Source organism: Olea europaea, chromosome 16, assembly GCF_002742605.1.
Source record: "Olea europaea var. sylvestris chromosome 16, O_europaea_v1, whole genome shotgun sequence".
NCBI classification, from domain to species: domain Eukaryota; kingdom Viridiplantae; phylum Streptophyta; class Magnoliopsida; order Lamiales; family Oleaceae; genus Olea; species Olea europaea.
In genome coordinates, this window is record NC_036252.1 from 18,446,086 (window position 1) to 18,467,905 (window position 21,820).

General features: G+C 33.7%; 1 protein-coding gene across 4 annotated transcripts; it reads right to left on the reverse strand.

Annotated features, from left to right (window-relative positions):
- Positions 1-8: 8 nt before the first annotated feature.
- LOC111412362 (myosin-11-like) lies at positions 9-20,027 on the reverse strand. Of its 4 annotated transcripts, XM_023043257.1 has the most exons (38): positions 19,768-20,027; positions 19,222-19,350; positions 18,519-18,662; positions 18,246-18,391; positions 18,004-18,160; positions 17,067-17,125; positions 16,797-16,956; positions 16,550-16,699; positions 16,336-16,472; positions 16,094-16,240; positions 15,904-16,005; positions 15,769-15,826; positions 15,588-15,689; positions 15,087-15,124; positions 14,785-14,911; positions 14,506-14,688; positions 14,229-14,360; positions 14,019-14,128; positions 13,870-13,930; positions 13,285-13,462; positions 12,872-13,077; positions 12,676-12,795; positions 12,147-12,245; positions 11,694-11,915; positions 11,449-11,588; positions 4,671-4,785; positions 4,566-4,592; positions 4,228-4,482; positions 3,971-4,126; positions 3,477-3,674; positions 3,219-3,362; positions 2,594-2,664; positions 2,405-2,504; positions 2,278-2,334; positions 1,624-1,680; positions 1,460-1,540; positions 774-856; positions 530-653 (listed from the first exon to the last, which is right to left on the reverse strand). In XM_023043257.1, exons 1-38 carry the CDS (start codon positions 19,768-19,770, stop codon positions 530-532), a joined length of 4,578 nt encoding a protein of 1,525 aa, XP_022899025.1. In that variant the 5' UTR covers positions 19,771-20,027. The 4 variants fall into 4 exon arrangements, 2 of the variants coding, with proteins under 2 accessions (XP_022899024.1, XP_022899025.1); XM_023043256.1 differs by lacking the exon at positions 19,768-20,027 and having other exon boundaries at positions 9-653; positions 19,222-19,356; XR_002706053.1 differs by lacking the exons at positions 530-653; positions 774-856; positions 1,460-1,540; ... (6 more) ...; positions 3,971-4,126; positions 19,768-20,027 and adding an exon at positions 8,662-8,909 and having other exon boundaries at positions 4,401-4,482; positions 19,222-19,356.
- Positions 20,028-21,820: the final 1,793 nt, after the last annotated feature.

Consider the following 21,820-nt stretch of genomic DNA (forward strand, 5'->3'; position numbering starts at 1 on the left):
TTCGAAAGTAAGAATCAAAAATAAGTTTTTCATTACTATTTATAAGGAAATACACTGCAAAGTCCATAAATAAGGATGGCTTCCTATAGTTTCAACATATTGAGTGCTCGGTTTCTACCTCATGCATCACTACGAGTTTTCATATCGAGATTTTCAATGTAAAAGAAAGGAAAAGATGTACTAAAAAGATATATGGAAAGTCATCAAAGATTAAAGACTATCTCACTTTTCCAAAAGAGAACCGTGAACTAAAAAATTTCAACATTTGATGATTAGTTTGATCTTTCCACCTGGTTAAAATAATCTGCCTCGGACAAACAGACAAGCACTTGGACCAACCACAAATGGATGCCAATTTGAATTTCGAGCACATGGTTCTCATCTTGTCTAGATGGGATAACTTCCATCAAACAATGTGAGGTTCTTTATGGTTCATTCACTACATTATTGAAATATGACCTTTCGGTTTGTATCCTCACTAATGAGAATGTATTGGCAAACATTTAGACGGAAATTTGATTAGGAGTGATCATTCCACTTGTGGCAATAAAAAGCTAAAGCCTGAGTTCTCGCGAATAAGTGGTGGTGGTTCAATGTCTGAAATATCAAATCGATCCATTGATTTGGAAAGGTCGTCTACTGAGAATGGTATGCTGCAATATGGAATGGAGATTAAGTTATAAACAACTGAAGAAAGAAATTCTAACCTAAAAAAGTCAAGAGAAAATAAAATCCAACGGCATAAATAGGATGAGAAACATTTTATGTTCAACCTTGAGTCGTCATCTAGCAGGAATGAACTGCTGACGGCATTGTTTGAATCCTCAGTCATTAATACCCTCATGTTAGATATAACCTGTCAAATGAGAGTCAACAAAGACAAAATTGCTGATTAATATACTCTGCATTGTCAATCTCCATATACAGGATTCCTAACAGATGACATGCGAAATTCTTGCGGTAAAGTGATTATGCAAATGAGTGAGTGATGAAGAACATAGATATAGAGTTAGGTGATCCCCATTAAGAAGAAACATCCTATAATCTTTCCATCCAAGGAAGCATATAAAAAGTACTAATGAGAAGTCACAGTATCTGATCATACTGCTCAAAACTAAATTGAAATAAATGTGTTCTCTCCCTCACACACACATTTTTTATTCTACAGGGTACCAAAGCAAGTGGAATTTTAAGTCTTGCCATTGATCATTTGTGAAAACTGTGCACCTATGAAATCTTTGGCAAAAGATGAATATGTCCTGCATGAAAGGGGCATGTTGAAGACTAAATTTAAATAAATAAATGTATCCCCTCTCTAATTGCATAAGCTTTTTAATGGAGGAGATTCAATACATACCAGTTGAAGGTTCAATACATACCATTAATACCAGTTGTAATTTTTATCAGATACTATGTTCATAATTCACAGCATGATTATAAAGCATCAATTAGAACTTACGTCTTGAGATAGGCTGTGTGTGCCATATTTGTCATCCCAATACATGGTGCTGATTCTGTAGAGCTGCTGAACACTGAGCACCTGCAGATTGCAGAGAATTTCTGAGCAATGAATGTGGATTTCAGAGCGATGATTATTTAAGAAAAGTATGTACAACTTCTTACGGGACATAAATCATGACTTATTTCATCCAGAGTCTTCTTTGGCTTCTGATGTATGACCTGTTTCAGTAATCAGAAGGTTCAAAATGATTATTAGGTCTAACAATTATGGATTAATGAATAATTATATTCTTAAATCTTTATTTTTTATTTCTTTGTAAGAGTTTTATTTGATTGGTGCTAAGAGGGGGCAACTCCTGATCTTGTCATAAAGTTGCATGAATTCAGAAGTGATCAAATTGTGTATACATTTAAGAATTGAAGTTATGTTTGCTATGCAATATTGACCAGACTAGACAATACAATTAACAATATTTCAATTTTTTTTTTCTTTTCTAGTACGGTCCAATGATATCCTGTCCTAACCAAGCATACCATTGAAGAAAGGGAACTGCATTTTCCCAAAATAATCTCATTTTGTAAGAGCAAGAATTAGCCAAATCGCTTGTGATACACTAACATATTTGCTCCATAAATTTGCTCCTTCCATGTACTTTTTTCCCATTGCCCATTTGTTAGTGCGTGACTCGATCTATGGTATGCATGGATACCTTGGGTAAAGGACAAAAATATTAGGCTGACAATTTGCTCTGTTTTCTATTTGATTAGCACTAGCAACATGAATGTCTTTATCAACTGAAGAAATCGGAACCATACCAGAAATCCAATTGCTTGTCTTATATGCTTGAGCTCATCCCAAGAGGAACCTGTATACTGGAGAATGCTTCCAATTTAGCAGGTATATAAAAAGCGAGCCGAATCATAAATTCACTATAAGAAATACCTCCTCAGTTGCCTTGTAACACCAATGTTCCAGTTCGGCCAATCCAGCCTTGACGTATTCACCATTGCTGAATGAGCAGCATTCTCGCCTTAGTAAAAGGCTGTAACAAGGAAAACAACATTAGCCTCTTAGATTGATAGATTAGTGTCCATACGATATGCACATGACTATATGCCTAAAATGTAATACCTGTTAAATAACTGCACATTGACAAAAGAAAATATTTGTGTGAACACCTTTCGAACCAAAAATGAAGGTACCTGAAGATAGATATTCAATAAATTATGTCAACAGCATACCAAAAATTGAATGTAAATAAAGATATAATAGATTATGTAGATATATATCCATATCAAATCAAGCAATATCACTTCATGAAGAAAAGACACATCATAAGATATAACATTACTTGAAATGATAGACAAACATACTGGAAAGAAGTTAGCCAGGCACATCGTTGAGTTCCAATTATAATGGTGAAATTGAAAGTCAATACCATTAAAGGTGAAAGTAAAATTCATCGCAATTCTCAATGGTAACAAACTAATTCATGAAACAACATAAATCTGTACTTTTGATGGATAACTGCAGACTTCAGAGGTCTACCAAATTTGCATGCATATAGGCACACATATTTTGTAAAAATTGAACGCCAGAAAGATGGATTACAATTGTTGACAAGGTAATTCTGCTGGATAATAATATTGATTTCATCAATCAAAATTATGTCATTCAAGAAATAGGACCAACATGATAGGAATTCAATACAATAGATCTATATAAGCACAAAGCGAAATGGTAATATCGTTCTTACATGATTTTCTTTTAATATGTTCAAAAAATTCGCCAGGCTCTTTACGATTCCTTGCCAGTGAGCAATTAAAATCTCCTGTGCAGCAGCATTTGCTAGTGTGCGCGCTGTTCCTTTAATTAAGTTTTCTCTGGATATTCTTGGAGCCTATACCATTAAATTCCCATAAAGTAAGTGGGGTAGTAAATGAGAAAATGATAACTGAACTCCATTTTCGGCTTTTCTGAAATGTATTGACTTGTTAAGTTCAATTAGAAATACCTGAATGCATAACCCCAGCAGTGGAGAAATTTCTTTTTTCAAATTATCACGGATCATTCCATATATTTTCTCCACATATGCAGTTAGCTGCTGTTTAAAAAGTAAAGCAGGGTATTTGGCTTCTACTTGGAGTGAGATACCGACCGAATCATCATTTAGTAAAGAAAGATTAACGCCTTGCGGGGTGCTGCGGAAACTCTGGGATAAATAAGGTTTGGTTAAAAAATGTTTACGAAAAACAACTATGAGCATCTTTGGCAAGCTCAGTGTTTGTGTTAAAGTAAATAAATAAGCTTTGAAAAAGTAATCTTTTATTGATCAAACTTGAAAATGAGTAGGTTTACTTATTTTTGACAATAAGGTAAGAGTTAATTCATAAAAATGTACAATTCATTAAAATAAGATAAAAGTAACTAAAACGAACATGTTTGGAACTAAAAGGTAACTTCTTTTAAGCTTAGCCAAACATGGTTTGAAATGAAATTTTTACTTACCTGAGTCATTCTCCCAAATAGAGTGGCTGATGGTGATCGCCGATGTTGTGGTGCTGCACCAGCACCTCCTCCAGCTTTCATTGTGCGTTGCAACATCAACAACAAAGTTGATGCATTGGATAACCAGTAAGCCAACACATCATTATTGTCTTGAGTCTTCAATTCGAAAAGTTTGTAAAGTTATAAAGGGGCTGTTATTCTAAATAAAACAAGTAAACGGATTTGCAGAACATGCATTTAGATGCTATGATTCCTACCTCAATAGCAACACCAATGGTTTGTATTATCCTGTCAAAAATGCTTGTTCTCTCAGCCTCAAATGAACGCCACTGCCGGAGGCATTTGTAGATAATGCAAGCAGCAACAGGTCTGCCTTTAGAAAAGCCTAAATGCTGTGCAACACATCGTATCAGTAAATCTTGATACTCTTGTTGCTTCTCATTGAGAGATTTTTGAGGTCTATCTTCCATATCTGATTGATCTCTAGCATTCATCGTAGTACTATGCAATTCCTATTACAATATTATCAAGGTATCAGCATTCTCAGACTGCATCTATAATAGAGTTAATTGTATCATAAATGTATTTTACTTACAGCATTTGTCTTTGAGCTTTCCACCCTCTGCATGTCATGAGAACAAAGAGAGGTAAGCAACCTGATAACATGTTTGTGGCCATATTTATTGAAACTCTACAATACCTGCATAATTGACCTTGAACTTCTGGATATCAATTTACTGTTCTGAGCCATGGCTAGAGCCTGCTGGCGAAGAACTTTATTTTCTGATTCTAAGTTGGTGAGTTTCTGCTCAAGCCTATTAAAAGTACAAAATTTCCATTAACAGTTCCCGGTGAAATGTTTAAGCAGAAATTTCCATTTTGTAGCACAAAGATAAAAAGGATAACTAAGAAACCAAGTAGTAGATGGCTGTCCACAACTACTATAAGAAACATTATAGTTTCATGTTACTAAGAAATGACAGTAAATAAAGATGAAAACTGTGAAAGCAAAAAAAATATATACACAAGACTATTAAGGAACAGATCTCAGAATTTCTGAGAATTCATTCTTTGGGATGTTACTAATACATACCGTTTTCACAAGCATCAATTTGAGTGGGATGCTAGTGAAATATGAGGAATGCCACCATATTTAATAGGTTACCATTAATGAATATTGTAATTGATAGCTATCATATTTAGTTGTGCATGTTTAACAGTAGATGATAAGGCTAGGAAAAATACATGGCATTAAATGATTTCAATACTCAAAGAAGTTATTTAATTAATATAATTTGATTAAGGAAATCATAGCTTTATCATTTTTCCCATATTCGTTTTTAAACTTTTCTTCCTCACTGATGTCACCGGAAGCTAATTAGAAAATAATTACTTAATACGAATATATTATATTAATAATTAGCAGCAACATGAGATTACAGTTCTTTTTCCTATTGTATCATTATTGATATGTAGAATTCCAAATAGGACTTCCATTGATTCACCCGAAGATGCACAAAACAATAGGAGTAATTACAAAGCGAACAACACATTTGTGGAGGTTACTCTTGGAAGAGCCTTTTACCATTTTCTTATCTTGATACAGCTAAGACACATGCTTCTGTAAGAAAAAGGAAAGAAAGAAGTATGTTGTATGCCACCAGATCAATAGAGCAGTACTCCAGCTCAGAACTTGACATAGCCTAATACGAATCAACATCCATAAACCACTTCTTTTTTTAACATGTGAAATCGTAAGACCCAGTACTAATAAAAATACCAGCTTTAAATTGATATGCCACTGGAGGACTACTTCATCTGTAACATAAACTGGAGTGACTTTCAGACTCTAAATTGATCAGGAAATAATTCAACCACTGCCAACATACTTTTCTAGCTAACCACCAACCAAAAAGTGAAAAGATCAAGATCATTTATACCTTGTAACGTCTAAAGAGATAGTCTAGAGAGAGTCAATGGATGTGCTCCTGTTGGCAGTGTTCATATTTCTAGACTGTAAAAAATTTAGAGTTTCAAATTTACCTTACAGTACGTATACAATAGGAAGCAACTGAGGGGGATAGTTCATCTTTCTATCAATTGACTTCTCTGGAACTCTGACCAAAAAAAGCACGGAAAGACAAAGAGGAGGATTCATAATCTTTGTTCAAATCCAATTGTGGACCTTGTGGTTTACTTCAGATTTTTACAAGTCCACCTATGTCTTAACCATAGGTAGTGTTTCACCTTTCATACTTTGTCTTGTAAATGAATCAGAATCCTTATATACAGTCCTCAAGAAGAGTCAAACATTTTGGAAGAATGATCCTCAACGAATGATAGAAAAAGTAGCAAATTACATCTTGGAAACTTATGCTTCATTCTTGAGTATGGCATTCAACCATTTTCTCAAGCTTTTTACTAAAATAATTATATGATAATTCTGTTTGTGGCAACTATACTTTCATTCTAGTAGTACTTAATTTTGTTCAATAGGGTAATTACACTTCAATTTTCCTTCAATCAAATAACCAATTTGATTTTAATCGGGTAACTACACTTGATTTTAATTAAACCAACTTTGTCTGTTTCCACCGGAAAAATCAGTGACGTGAGAGTCAATAAATACGGTCGTCACATGTGGCCGTTAGTTGCTAATGTAAAATAAGTGCAACTTTAATTAAATAAATGCCGATCATCATTACTAGCTGTTGCATCATTGATTTCCATCAACTTAGATGATAGAATTGGATGGAACTATCCGATTCAATCAATTAAAGTGTAGTTATTCCATTTAAAAAATTGAAGTACAGTTACGAGATTGATACTAGAGTAAGCCTATGTCTGGCTTTTATTCCCTTTTACTTAAATTATACTTTTTCTATTCGATCAAAATCAAAATTTAATCTCACCAAACATTCAAGAATACTACTCATTGTTATCCATATATTTTGTGGTCCCTGATACTATTCCTCCTAAAACTAATAATCAATCCTGAATAAAGGCTGAAAGTATAGTTCTGCAAATGGAAATTTACCTAATATCTTTTTAACAACCTATCTGCGGAATACGAATAAGAAGGATATAAAGGAAGGCACAGTAAGAACTAATGAGAAGATACATGCCTATTAAGAAAATTTGACAGAATCTGAAATTCAATGTCTTACCAAAGGTCGAAGAGATGGAAGATGAAAAGTCAACATGGGAGGATCAGGTGATGATGATGCTTTATGCGGGCCGTCCACTGGTACTGATGTGGGAGGGGGACTAACATCTTTCTTTATGGACATTTACATACAAAGCTAGCAACTATTACAAGAAAATGCAGGATAACAAAAAAAGAACCACTGGATGAAATAATAAAAATAAAAAATTGGCCTACTAGACATTGAGTGATCCAAGTCTTAGAAATTTAACAAGCTCAGATCGAAGCTTAATCCCAAACTGATATGTTTTGAAACCCGAGTTAGCTTCTTTTTCATAAAATATGTATGAAGATTTATATACCAGTATTCTAATTATCATCGTAGTTACAGAAAAGGGAATGTATGTTATTAGAAATATAAATTAGTTGCACCTGGAAGGAAATGTTTCCTTTAGTAACCAAGTAAAAAAACTATTAATAAACATGTCAAGGACAAGGTTCCTTGTACAAAATAATATTTCATTGTTATTAAATTTTGACTAGGAGATGAAGACTACTACACGTCTTCAGCCTTCCCCTAAGAAATATTATCATCACACTAAAAACAAAGCCAAGCTTCTAGATTTCTGCGTGGAATATAATTTCTAAGTTACATTATCAATTCATCTCAAGTTGAAGTTATAATTTCACTCAATCAAGCAGATGCAAGAGTTATATTAGACTTGAAAAATGAATTTAGTGCTATATATTATGGAAAAAGAATTATAAATGCTAATGTTTACAATTTTTATGTACACGTATTTTGTACAAGACAGGATAAAGGTGACATTATATGTGAACCAATGTACGTACTAAAATGTCAAAATGTAAATATTTAGATAACTACATCAAGCTAGGACAGAAATAGGTACAACAAATGGAAAGAGAAACTTGCATCAGAAGAAGTCATCGAATGCCCCCTCCCGATCATTTTCCCAGTGTTCGGTTCCTGCACAAGCCAACCATCAAGAGAAAAAGAAATGTATAATGGAGTTTCTTATTACAACTTTGCCAAAACAAAAGTTATTTAGATTTGGAACGGATATGTTTTTTGTAACAGGATCACGGACTTTCTCTACAAGCCCTATTGCTCAGGAGCTACGCCATACATGTTGGCATACGTGCTGTCTACTGGAGGTTAGGCCCTAACTTGGATTTAATACACATCCCTTGCAATCTGAATCCAAGACCTAATTCAACTTAAGTTCGTCTTAAGGGGAGGTTTTAGGTTCAAATCACTTGGGATGCAAATTAAATCTATATTGGGGTCTAACTCCCATTAGACAGTATGTATGCTAAGGATGAATGGAATAGCCCTTGAGTGAAAGGCCTATAGGAGAAATTCTGTGGTCATTACAATAACAAGACTAAAATGGGATAAATGGTTAAGTGGAAAGATTTTTAATCATGGTAGTGAGAATAAAAAGATGGAGGATCAAATGCTAATTTGCGAATGCCAAGAGAATTTTAATTGTAGATGGGGGATTCTTAAGAAAACTAGACTGACCTGAGTTTTCAGCTGCTGAAAGATCCTGAACTATGAGCTGGAAAGCACCAGGATTGAAGGAAGAAAGATTTGTTGGAGTTGTAACAGGAGCTGGAAAGGTGAAATCTGAGTCACTAGACATTGTATCAGAAGAAGTAGATGTATCATCAGCATCTCTAGCAACAAGTCTGGAAGTTGAACTCAAGTTGGTTGGGGCACATAAAATCATTTTCAGCTCCGAAAATTGGCCTGACATGCTATATATCATCCTGAGGCACACTAGATCATATCTTATATTAGTCAAATGACAACAACGTTTAAAAAGGAAAATGGGGTAGCTTTTTTCCCTTGTGAGTCAGAGGCCTAAGCTTCGAGGCATTTTGAGGCGTATGCTCAAAAAATTAAAAGCTACAAAAACAATCCTTAATAAACTATAAACAATTTTGAAAATTCATAATAGAATAATTTGAAGTGTAACTTGCAAACAACGCCAAAGGCAAAGAAATCAAAATCGTTATTTAGTATATTATGAAGGGTAGTTTCGTCTTTTGCATTGCTATAGTTGCAGTCTAGGATTTTATAGTTTATCTATAGTCTATTTGTTATTGTTTATAATTGTGTTTGATGATGAAAATTTGCACTTTGGAAGTACTATACATACTGTTTATGTTGATGGATCGGAAGCACTACAGAGGCTTTCGGTGTTTCTATATAGCTGCGAGAGGCATCTTGGTGTATAGGTTTGTCCAAGTTGAGATTTTGGATTTTATTGATGTTTCAACTTTTGTTTAAATTCTGCATTCGGGCAATTTAAAATTCGTTTGATTTTTTTATTTAGGTTATTTAATATTTTGAATTTTGAATTTTCTTTCTCGGATTTGGTTTTGGTTTGGTTCGGATCTATGTGTTCAGGAATTTGGTTTGTTTTGTTTGTAGTTAATCTGGTATTTTATTCTTGCATCCACATAATTCAAAATTCAGAATTTGGTAATTACATCCACTTGATGTGGAATTCGGTATTTGGAATTTGAAATTTAGTTATTTGTGTTCCGTTGATATGGATTTTAGAATTTGATATTTGCATTCGGTCGATATAGATTTTTAAATTTGATATTTGCATCCAATTCATCTAGATTTTGGTATTTGGAATATGCATTCGTTTGGTTTGGTTATTTGGATATGTTTAGGTTAGTGGTATTTTGGAATATCCATTCGTAAAGAACTCTAGAGGGCTAATCCTAATCATTGGATAGGATGAATCATCCAAAGAGAGGTCTAAGTAAAGAGAGCTATAGAGTACTTATATGGAGACAAGTGAGAGCTTGCAAACACTCTGTACCAAATTAGAGAGTTTCTAATACAAAGAGTGTATTTTTCTTTATTGTCTTTCAATACTTGCCATTTTTTTAATTTCTCATCTTTATAGTTTTTTACTAGGGTTCTGTCTAAGTGCTTGTCAGGTCACCAAACAAGAGAGGCTGTCTTAACTATGGCTGCAGGAGAAGAAATGATTAGCTAAGTGCCACACATGGAGCTTAAAAAGACTAAGTGAAAGCACCCTCAAACTCATTGATGCATAAGCTTTAATTATTCAAGGCTTATTGCTTATGCCTTGTTAATGTGCTTAAAAGTGTATGCTTCAGTCTTTTTTATACTTTCCCTATATGAAACACGCATCAAGCAACCATAAATGACAACATAGTATATAATGATGTAACTTTTACAATCAGATTAAAGTATCTAACATAATTACCGATGAAACCATTTAGGAACCTCATCTTCCTCACTGGTTTTCTGATATATTTTAATCTGCAATTGATCTTCTTAACTGAGATACACAAGAAGGATATTATCAACATGATTTTGCTTCTCTCAACTACTATAATCTGTTTTGTTATTATGAGCAACTATTCTATATTGGGAAATGGAAAATTATCATACTTAACTCTTAGGTCAAATCCTAAATAAACAAAGGCACACAAAAGATGTTTTGATTCTTCGACTGGATTCATTATAATCTAATGATTTACCATATCCTATAATTATCCGTGAACATTTTAAGCAGTTTACCAATTTGTTGGATTCGTTCATAATGATCAAATTATAATGCTTCCAGTTCTCAGCTATTCTCAAATTGTTTGATGTTGGATTTCCTATCTCAGAATCATGCATTTGGTCACTCTTTCCTTCCACTAACCTCATGTGCAAACATAAAACATAATTAAATTTGTCACTACTTTGAGTGCAAATAGGGGGAAAATTTTTATAGACTATCTATCCTCTGTGCAAATGTAGATTTATAGCAGAAGTTCCAACAAAAATTCTGGAAAAACCGAATGCCTTTTTTATAAGCAAAGGAGGACAGGAGCGGAAGCAAATATTTGATTCTTCAAATGTTTTGCTATGAAGTCAAGAGTGCTTAATAAGATATAAATTTAAAGAATACTTGCAATCCAAGAATCAATAATTCTTAATGCAACTCAAAAAGTTGATTATTAAAATGCATAAGATGGGAGAGGCGGTAGCCATCGATGCATCGTCTTCTGTGTGACGAGGTCAAGTTACCTATAATGTTATAAACTAATGCATGTAACTCTTAAATATAGATAGAGAATTAAATAACTTCTGTAGCTCGTATAGACAGCCCAATATTAGATATGAGAACGTTGTTAATAAACATTATCTTCAACACTATAAGTTGCTCAACATAATCAAATGGATGGGAGTTATTCAAAACAAAAAACATGAAAGACGACACTAAGCCAATCATAAGGATAATCAAAAAGATACTAATAAGAATTATGCTACCTGTTCAGTGATTCTTGAAGCTGATGAACTCTTTTTTCAGTTTCTTCTAACCTCTGACTCTTTTCGTTGCTAGATTCTAGGACTTCAGCAGCTTTTCTTTCAGAAGTATCAGCTCGTTCCTTTTCCGATTGCATCAATTCCTAAGAATTAGAAGACCATATACAGCTTTGAGGATGATAATAGAGTATGCTAAATGGGATTAAGAATAAGGGAGAGGGAATAACATCACATTTAACTGGCATTACCTTCAAGTTCTCAACTTCTGCAGTTAGAGCATCAATCTTCTCTGTATCTTCTACTGGAACAGGAGTTTCTTGGACAATTGAGGAGGCCTCTTCAATTGCTTTCTGAGTGGCCTCACGTTCTTTGAGAAGTAATGCATTTGTTTCATCCACTTTGCTTTGCATAGCTTGCAAAGACTGCTGTAACTTTGTAATTTCCTGTCCCTTTGCCTCCTCTAAGTCAGTCTGTGCACATATGCTCAATTTTGGTAATAAGCGAAAAGCAAGCTACATGACTACATAACACTGAAGTTTTGCCTATGCCCACATGATTCAGTTAATTAAAAATATGTGGAAGACCATTAAGAACTACACAACAATCCACTTCACAAAACTATTCTAACATTGTAACATGCATGAGGGAAACAATTGTACAACATATAATAATATACTTGTACATGAATATTGTGTATTTACCCTTAAACGTTTTTCCAGCTGTAAACGCAGCGTAAGATCTTCCACCTGTTTTTCAAGCTTATCCTTTGCTTCTTTTAGTGCACCTGTTTCTCTTGAAGCCTACACATTTTGAAATGTCTATTAGAACTGTGATAAAAAGAATTTTCAGGGATGAAAAATTTACATGGTCAATACTTTTCATAATCTGAATAAAGTAGTAATCTAAAACACATAATCTCATTTCGTCCAACCTACAATGTACATTCACTTCACAAATCTATATCATCACAATCCCACACAACAGTCCGTATGCTTCACCTAACTGGCAATAATACAAATGTAATTATATCCAATGATGGTAAAAGACCCTATTATGCTATAGGCATATGCATATCCCAATATTCTGTATAAGTAATGAAAACAGCATCTAAATTAAACCATTGGATCAAATTCTATCATTGCATACACTAGCATAGCAAATGTTAAGAGACTAATAGTTTATAGATGTACAATAGTTATACTGTCGTACTGTAAGAACAGTACCACCTACCATCTTTAGTTTCCGAAGCTCTTTCCTAGCAACTTTTCCTCTCCATCTACATTGCGTCACAATCGATGCCCGTATGAGTCTCTTGTAGTATGCAAAAGCTCTATGACCGCGCCAGTGAGCCTGAAAATATCATTTTCGTTAAGGACAAAACATCGATTAGCCTAGAAATTTTGACCAAAAGAACACAGTCAGCCACCTGTATAATAGTTGCAGCTTTGGTTTGATTTTTATATTTAAACTCTTTGTGAGCAGCCATTGCCCGAATCCCTGTCTGCAGTACAACAACTGAGTATTTGAGTGATGTGTAATTCTTCCTAGCCAAAAGTCCTCTCAAACTTGTCTGGATTTTGAGAGAAGCAGCCTTCCTTTTCATACGATCAAATTCTTTGCAAGCAAGTCTTCCTGATAGTCATGGAAAAGAATGGTCAATCCAAATGAGATACACATTATGGATATATGATGAAAATCCAATCACTCAAGATTAAGCCAGCAAAAGGCTGGACGTATTATATAAACTAGAATGTTTTAAGTCAGCTGAAGAGTACAAAAGGTGCACCAGGTAACATAAATTTCTAAAGATTCAACTAGTCAAAATGTTTCATAACAAACCTCTACATAGGGACTGTATACAAATTGCTGACTTCTGCAAAGCAAGAAAATGTGTCCGAGCAATATGAGTTCTAATCTTCCTTTGAATTGTCTTTGCTGCATTACTAAGTTTGAGTGCTCTATGGGCATCTAGTTCAGCCATCTGACCAGCTCTCAGGAAGATCTTTGTCTTTCCGTTCTACAATATAGTATATCTAGATTAAAAAAATGGCAAACTATTACAAAGTAAGAGGACATCAAAGAAAATATCGCATATGACACAGATAAATGAGCAAATGAATCTTTTTCCCTTCCCTGCCCCATTTTGGAGAGAGAAAGCATACTGTGTCGAGCCAAAATATTTGACTTTGAAGGAAGCAGATAATAAATGGAACACCAAAAACATTGAAGTACAGTTATTGTACAGCGAGATGATTTTGATTGCATTTTTAGTGGATTAGAGTTTCCACCATTATGCATATTTACTTGTCTGCTCTCACGGAAAGAAAATATATATAAGGGCAAATTGAGTAATTATAGATTCCTTTGCTTGATACTTAATAAATAAAACAAATTTTGTCATCAGTAAAATAAAATTATCATCACCTGAGCCCCAGCAAGACCCAGTTTCTCCAAAAGCTTTTTGCATGCTATTTTTTCATCAGTGCTGCTTATATTATAGGATAAAGAAGGTGTTAGTTCAGCAGATTAGTAACACCTAAACTCAACATTGTTGAACATAAAGATGCACTTACTTCCCTTCCAAAACCTCGGGAGCAAGAAGGCTGAATCTATTAAGAAATTCATAAAATGACTTGCGAGTAGGGTAACCGGCACAACTGATTCTAATTGCCTCCAACACACCCTGTTTGTTGAACAAAAATAAATAAAAAATTAACTGATTAAGCAATCAATGAATTATAAATGACGGAAAAACTCAGTAGCTGCATCTTAATCATACTTACACCACAACGTAGTTGCTGCATGATATTGACATTCTCAAAAATAGCAGGTTTAAGTTGGTTGTTAGGTTTAACACATCTAATGTAGTGAGGTTCTGTGGAATTCAGCGTATCCATCAATTGTTGAAGTTGTAGCTGTACCAGTTAATTAAAACATGAGTTTCCATCTTCTTCAACATGAAGGATCTCATAAGCTCAAACCTTTAGCAATGTGCACCTTGATAATCTATTTCTAGAAGAACCCAATGCATGGAGCTGTTAGAAAATATATTAACAGTACCTTAAAACGAGAACCTATTGATGAAAACTTAGAAGACTTGTTTGAAGATTTGGTTGACTCCTCTGGGATTGGAGGAAAAAGGCCAGCAACAAATGAACATTTGGAAGCACATATCAAATCTTGATGTTCAGGAACAACATAGTCTTTGTTTTTATCCAAAAATTGATCAGATTGGTATTGAACCTGGAAGGAGAAAAGGGAATGAAAATCTTCAATGCACCAGAAGACTAAATAGAAATACTTAACTGGACTAACAACAGGATATGTAATTTAGATTACCTCCCCAGCATAATGAGCAACTGTAAAATCCGTACGGGACAATTTTGGTTTGATAAAACGTTTGTGGGATTTGAATGTCTGATAAAGCTTTTGTGAAAATGTTTCATGCGTAGACTTGGGAAACATGCTGGAAACAGAACAAGAAAGAAAAAAAGATTCATTACAAAGAAACATAATTTTAGTTGTTGTAATGTGAATTATAAAATCAACTATGCTTTGCTAGCTATGTGTGAGCAGACAAGCAAAAGTTCCCCATTAAATTGCACGTTAAGAATACACAGTTACTAAATTATAGATTCTACCAGGCCTCATCAAGAAGAGCAATAATCCCTCCAGGTTTCTGCAAAATCCAGGCAAAAACAATAATATAAAAAATATTGCTTCAGGATGCTGTGGTTTCATAATGAAACACAAAACTGAATTAAAGAACTGAAAACATAATTGACAGAGGTTATGATGGTAAACAACTGCATCAGATTAGCATTTGAAAAGATATGTCTCAAATCTTCACAATGCAGAAGATGCAAGTTACTGAGCTTCAAATAATAATAATAATGGCTTTTGAAAAATATACCGATTTTACACAGACAAGAGCTATCTAGAAGGGAGATCTCTATGAAGTTGGGAATAATGACAAATGCAAGGTAGACGTCAATTTTGACGCATTGCCAACTGGTTTTCCTTGCAATACTTCAAGTTTATAGGCAGTTTCAGCCTCTGCACCAAGTCTTTGTCACGCACGAACTTCAGAGTAATGTAACTAACAGTCCATAGAATTACAATATAATACTAAATTGAGGAACCTTTTCAATAAGATCTAGGACATCTTGGTTATCAACAAATTCTATGTAGCTCCAGTCAATCTCTTCTTTTGTGTATTCCTCCTGCTCCATCTTGAAAACATGCTGAAAATTTTCACAGTATTTCGATTATATGTTGAAACACTGATTTACAATCTTCTGCTAAAAGGGTCAACTTGTGTACCTGGTTAAAATGTTGTTGTAGCTTTTCATTCGTAAAATTAATGCAGAACTGCTCAAAACTGCATGTGTAAGTGGTTAGAAATATTACTAATGAATAAAATGACACAATCATCTTTGTATCATCAACTATGCTTACCTATTACTTTTAAAACTTTCAAAACCATATATATCAAGAACACCAATTAGACATTTTGAATTTGGATCTTGACCAATTGAATTATTTATTTTGTCCACCAACCTGTAGATATTTATAAATGCATCAATTTGACCGAACCAGGGAATAAAACTATCCAGACACGAAACAAGAAATAAAATTAGCATTATACCAGTCAAACAAGCGAGAATATATCGTCTTGGCTAATCCATCCCTACTAACTGCTGCACCATCAGGATCAAGACTTCTCTTGATAACTTCTTCCGGAGTAACCATAACACGCTTCAGCATTGCATCTTCCAGTGCATTAAGATCACACCTTAAGAATCGGAAAAAAAAAATAAATAAATAAATCAAATTGGAAACTAATACATTGCTAGGAGATATTGAAAACGAAAGATACTCTAGTCATACATGAGAAGCTCCGCCACAGTCTGAAGATGGAATTTTGATTTATCATCCTTAAGTACTGATGAATCAATTTCTTTCCCCTTAGCAAATTCAACGTTGCCAAGATGGAGAATAGAGGCCACAACTCTGAAAATAGCGTCCTGAGAGAGCAATAGGGTTTTTGTATGTGCAGATAGAACAAAGGGACTGCAGAAAGATATTGAATACCGGATTTTACCTGCTCTTTTTGACTTATCCCGACAACATCCATGGCCCTCCTTGTTGCCAGATATTCCTGTGCATCACTTATACCAACTAATTCGTAGCAATTCGATTGATTTAGATAGCGAAATGTTTTAGGATGTCCCAACTTATACTTCTCAATTTCCTGATAAGATTAAAAACTTTGATGATAAATATAAGCTCGTCGAGTATCGACCGCAATTATAAGCTAAATAAAGAATGGTGTTGTGAAAGAAGAAAACCTCCTGTGGTGCTGCACAAAGAAGATAGAAGCAATGATAGTTGCGCTCGGGATCTGAAACTTGGCAAACACGAGATCTCTCAAGAAGATACGTCCTAATTGCTGCTCCTGATATTCTTCCATGCTTATCAAACTGAATTTCAACAAATTTACCAAATCGACTGCACAATTATAAATGAATTAGCGTTAAATCTACAGGCTGCCAAGTTAATTTAAAAATGCTACCAAATAAATAGCAATAGTTCACAGCGGGACTTGAGCAGCATCTCACCTTGAATTGTTATTTCGAACAGTTTTTGCATTCCCAAATGCTTCAAGGACGGGATTTGACTGCAAAGAACCAATCAGTGAACTTTAGATGTGTATGCAAGAAATTATATGCCCAAAGTACAGTTACCGTAGGGCACTTCTGAAATTTGAACTTGCTTCGCATTCTAACGTTCGTTATTGAAGTTTTTATTTATTATTAAAAAACCCATAATTTGGATTTGGACAATAAAAGAAGTAAACAGTTTAATGCAGTTTTTTTATGTTTGATCTTTTCTTACCACTAACTTAGCAATACATCTAAAACACCTAGTTTTCTTTAAATTACAACAATGTCGACCTTCATGTTGGATATGACAATATAAAGTATTTGCTTTCAGAGTTAATTGTTCCAATGGTTACTGAACTTAAGTCTATATTTTTTATTGGTCACTGAAGTTTAAAATATCGAGTTTTAGTCATCGAACTTAGATCAATGTTTTCGATTGTTTATTAAAATTTAAAATGTCGAGTTTTAGCTACTGAACTTTGAAATATACTGTATATTATTCACTAGTATAACTGTTGAATTTTGAAAAATATCGAGTTTACAGTGAGTAATTTACAACATTTTTCAAAATTCAGTAAGTAATGTACAATATTTTTCAAAATTCAGTGAGTAATGTACAATATTTTTCAAAATTCAGTGGTCAAAACTCGACATTTTAAATTTTAGTGAGCAATCAAAGACATAGATCTAAATTCAGTGATCAAAATTCGACATTTTAAATTTCAATAACCAACCAAAGATATGGACCTAAGTTGACCATTGAAACAATTGCATGAAGCCACAAAGTCATAAAGACTTTCCCGATATGACATTTAGGCATTCACATTCCATACTCTTGAAAGTTTAACATTGTTGACAAGCATAAAACCAATAAAGGAATTTTTTGTCTTACCTCGAGAACTTGTTGTTCTACAGTTCGCCCTTCAGTGCCTTTACGGCCACCCAAAAAGGCGAGGTATTGCATAAGCATTTTAGTAGTTTCAGTCTTACCAGCACCACTTTCTCCACTGACCAGTATAGAGTTACTTTTTCCCTCATTGATCATTGCCCTATTTTGTTTCAATCAGCTTAGTATAATTAGCCTGATCTTTTTATGAAAGAGTAGTGCAGAATGATTATTCAACATAGAATTACCTGAAAGCAACATCTGCAATGGCAAACACGTGAGGACTCAATTCACCAAATGGCGCGCCCTTGTATTGTTCCATCATGTGGCCATCATACAAGTGAGGCAGTCTTTGAAATGGATTGATGGCAATAAGAATGCTTCCAGTGTACGTCTGACATAATTAAAGAGTAAAATATTATGATAGAGCCACCCATGGCTGCGGCAATCAATGTTCTCTAACCGGGTTGAACATAGAACAAGCACAAATTCAAAGTGAATATTACAATATTAAATCTTACGTATATTTCATTGAGCTGGTATCTCAATGACAGGTTCTGCAAGACTCCTGGTTCGTGCAAATAAGATAGTTTGGTCATGTCATCAACCCCACCAGCAGGTGCATCCTCATCTTTAGGATATACGTTTGCTAAATTAGCTGCAACCTAGGTAAGTTGGAAAAACAAAACAAACAAACAAAAATAGTAAGTAAATAATGTCCCCGGGTAGAAACTTGCTACGAAAACAATTTATATTATGATATAAGTTGATCCTAACTCGAAACATAACTGAAATGAACTAAGAATGTAAATAAGAAGAAAAGGATATATTTGTATATAAACAGAAAAAAACAACATGGACGCTAAGCATCGCAAGTCTCTCTTCTAGTGCGAATACAAGTAGAACTAACGGAAGGAACAAGAAATAGTTCTTTCAAATAAGAGGCTTGTGCACTAGTATAATTTTAAAGCAATCACAGCCCAAAGCCAAAAAAAAAATAAAAAAATAGGAAAAAAAAATAGAAAAAAATACTAATGATAGAAAGTAACAGCGGCATGGTCAATGCTAGAGCATAGTAATTTTTTGTACAAATTTATTTTGGACTCTTAGACAAAAAATGGAAAAAATAGACTCCCTTGATACAAAATATGTAACAAGAAGTATTCAGGATTACTGAACTGGTTTTACTAACAGAGCTGTTTAATGCAAAAAACTTTAGTTTACCTGCCTCCCATCAGATGTTTGGACCTCAACTTCTTGTCCATTTATTTTCGTAACTTTTCCATCGATCCAAGAAACCTCAGGGTCTTCAACCCAAATATGAGAACCGACAATGATATTAACCGGTGTGCCCTGCATTGGGAGTTCACGAGGTATTTCAGAAAGTAACCTTAAAAAATACTGATAATACATGATTTAAACGAAACCGTTAAGTAATTTATTCATAGCCAAGATCCTATTAACAAACCAATGAGAATTAGAAGCCTAACTCAAAGAACCCTTCACTACACCTCAATATGCATACAAAAAACACACTAATCTCGATTGACAAACAGTTAATAAGTGCTGTTTTTGTTTCAAGAACTCCTCACAGTATTAATTTCCTAGAGCCCAGTACTATATGACCTCTAAACAATCAAATGGATACAGAGGTTAACTAATATCAGATTAGTTCAAGAAAATTCTAAATGAACATGTATATAATTCACAGATCACACTCAACAAATTAAACGCGATACAATACAGCCACTGAGTTCAAGGGTTCCATACCATTTTAATTTACACAACAAAAACTCGACTACATCCAATTCTTCATAAAGGATACATCTCTAATTGCATCCAAGAACCCCAATCCTTTAATTTCAGACCAACTCTGGCACCTAAATCGTAATGGGTCAAACACTGGGTTCCGCCTGAATATTGAAAAAAAGGGAGTGAAATAAACAGAAAAACGCCGGTGAATCTTAATCGGCAATGAGTTTTGAGTTTTGGGTTTCTGATTCGAGAGAGAGAGAGAAGTGTTGCAATGGTGAGAAAAAAAGTGACCGTTGGATCGAAGATTGATGTTTGATGCATGGAATGGGAACGGGTTTGTGGACTAAGTGACATTCTTCTGAGAATCCTACGTTGTCGGAGGCTGAATTGTTGGCTGTGCATGTTTGTGGCTCTTTTATGTTTAATTTTGCATTTTGACCTGGTTGAATTCAATGTGCGATAATAGTGCATGCATGTATATATATTATTTCATAAATAGCCAAAAGCTTGAGCTTGAACATATCCTTTTAATTAGGAGTTTTATGAGTTGGAAGTAAATATTTTCTTATCTAAAAATATTAACGCCATAAATTGTTTGTATCAGACTGAACACGTCGTAATATTATAGAATGTGTGGTCGAACATGAACAAACACATAATCTCATTTGACATTGGATCGTTAACATTGTTTCAGTGATAGCAGAAATAGAAGTAGTTATATTCATTTATCCCCTCTTTGATTTAGATTTTTGATAAAAGTTGATGAAAAATGTTGTTGAATAGTTGTTAATTCTATAAAATATGTGGTTAAAATTAATTATTGACTTTGATTTAAATGTTACAATAAATGTATATATATTATTTCATAAATAGCCAAAAGCTTGAGCTTGAACATATCCTTTTAATTAGGAGTTTTATGAGTTGGAAGTAAATATTTTCTTATCTAAAAATATTAACGCCATAAATTGTTTGTATCAGACTGAACACGTCGTAATATTATAGAATGTGTGGTCGAACATGAACAAACACATAATCTCATTTGACATTGGATCGTTAACATTGTTTCAGTGATAGCAGAAATAGAAGTAGTTATATTCATTTATCCCCTCTTTGATTTAGATTTTTGATAAAAGTTAATGAAATATGTTGTTGAATAGTTGTTAATTCTATAGAATATGTGGTTAAAATTAATTATTGACTTTGATTTAAATGTTACTATAATTCTTTAGTTAAATCAAGCGGGACTTAATGATATCGCGTATATGTGAAGGAAAGTTTGGTACGTAAAATTATTTTTTTGTATTGAAAGGTGTAGTGATCAAATTTATGGGATCGTTAATAGGATCAAATCACAATAACCAAGTTGGAGAACATATGATCAAATGTATGGCTCTTCTGTTGTCAGGGGTTCTCTTGATGTTGTATGAAAAGTTTGAAACACAAATTGATTTTTAATATCAAAACAAAATAATCAATAATAGCAATTTATCAAATGGGTAAATTGTGGTTGACATCCCAAACTTTTAACTTTTTGCACTTCTATCCCCAATCTTTATGTCTTGGCACCCATATCCTCAACTTTTAACAAATTAGGGGCCGTTATCCTTGATAACAGTTTCTATCCAAACTCACCGTTAATATGACTTGAAATGTCAATTTTTCCCTTACGTCTATATATTGCATACATTTCTTAACCACCGAAGTAACGACCTAAATTAATACAAAAACAACAATATTCCTTTTGTTTCTTTCAAAAATTTGGGTAAATTAAAATTTCTTTGATTTTCTTTTAATTATTTAGTTACCCTTGTATTCTATTACAAGTTCTAAAATTTATTGAAAACAAATGATTTAAGGTAGACAACTTTGAATTGTAAATAACGAAACTAAAACGAAGGAATAAAATGAAAACTAGCATGCATTAATGGAGTTAAATTCAATAGCGAACTACCCAATGATCAAACTTAGTTGGACCATTTATTGGATTCATAATTTTATAAAAAAAATTTAGTATTTTCTAAATACATTCAAGTACAACATAGTAAAATTTCAAAATTTTCTAATATCA

Coding starts and splice junctions, on each gene's coding strand:
- LOC111412362 (XM_023043256.1), bottom strand. CDS start 19,356: ATGCAGGGCACACCGGTTAATATCATTGTCGGTTCTCATATTTGGGTT. Junction 18,663..19,221: donor AAACATCTGATGGGAGGCAG/GTAAACTAAAGT, acceptor CAACTTACCTAG/GTTGCAGCTAATTTAGCAAA. Junction 16,957..17,066: donor GTTCGAAATAACAATTCAAG/GTGAGATGCTGC, acceptor ATAATTGTGCAG/TCGATTTGGTAAATTTGTTG.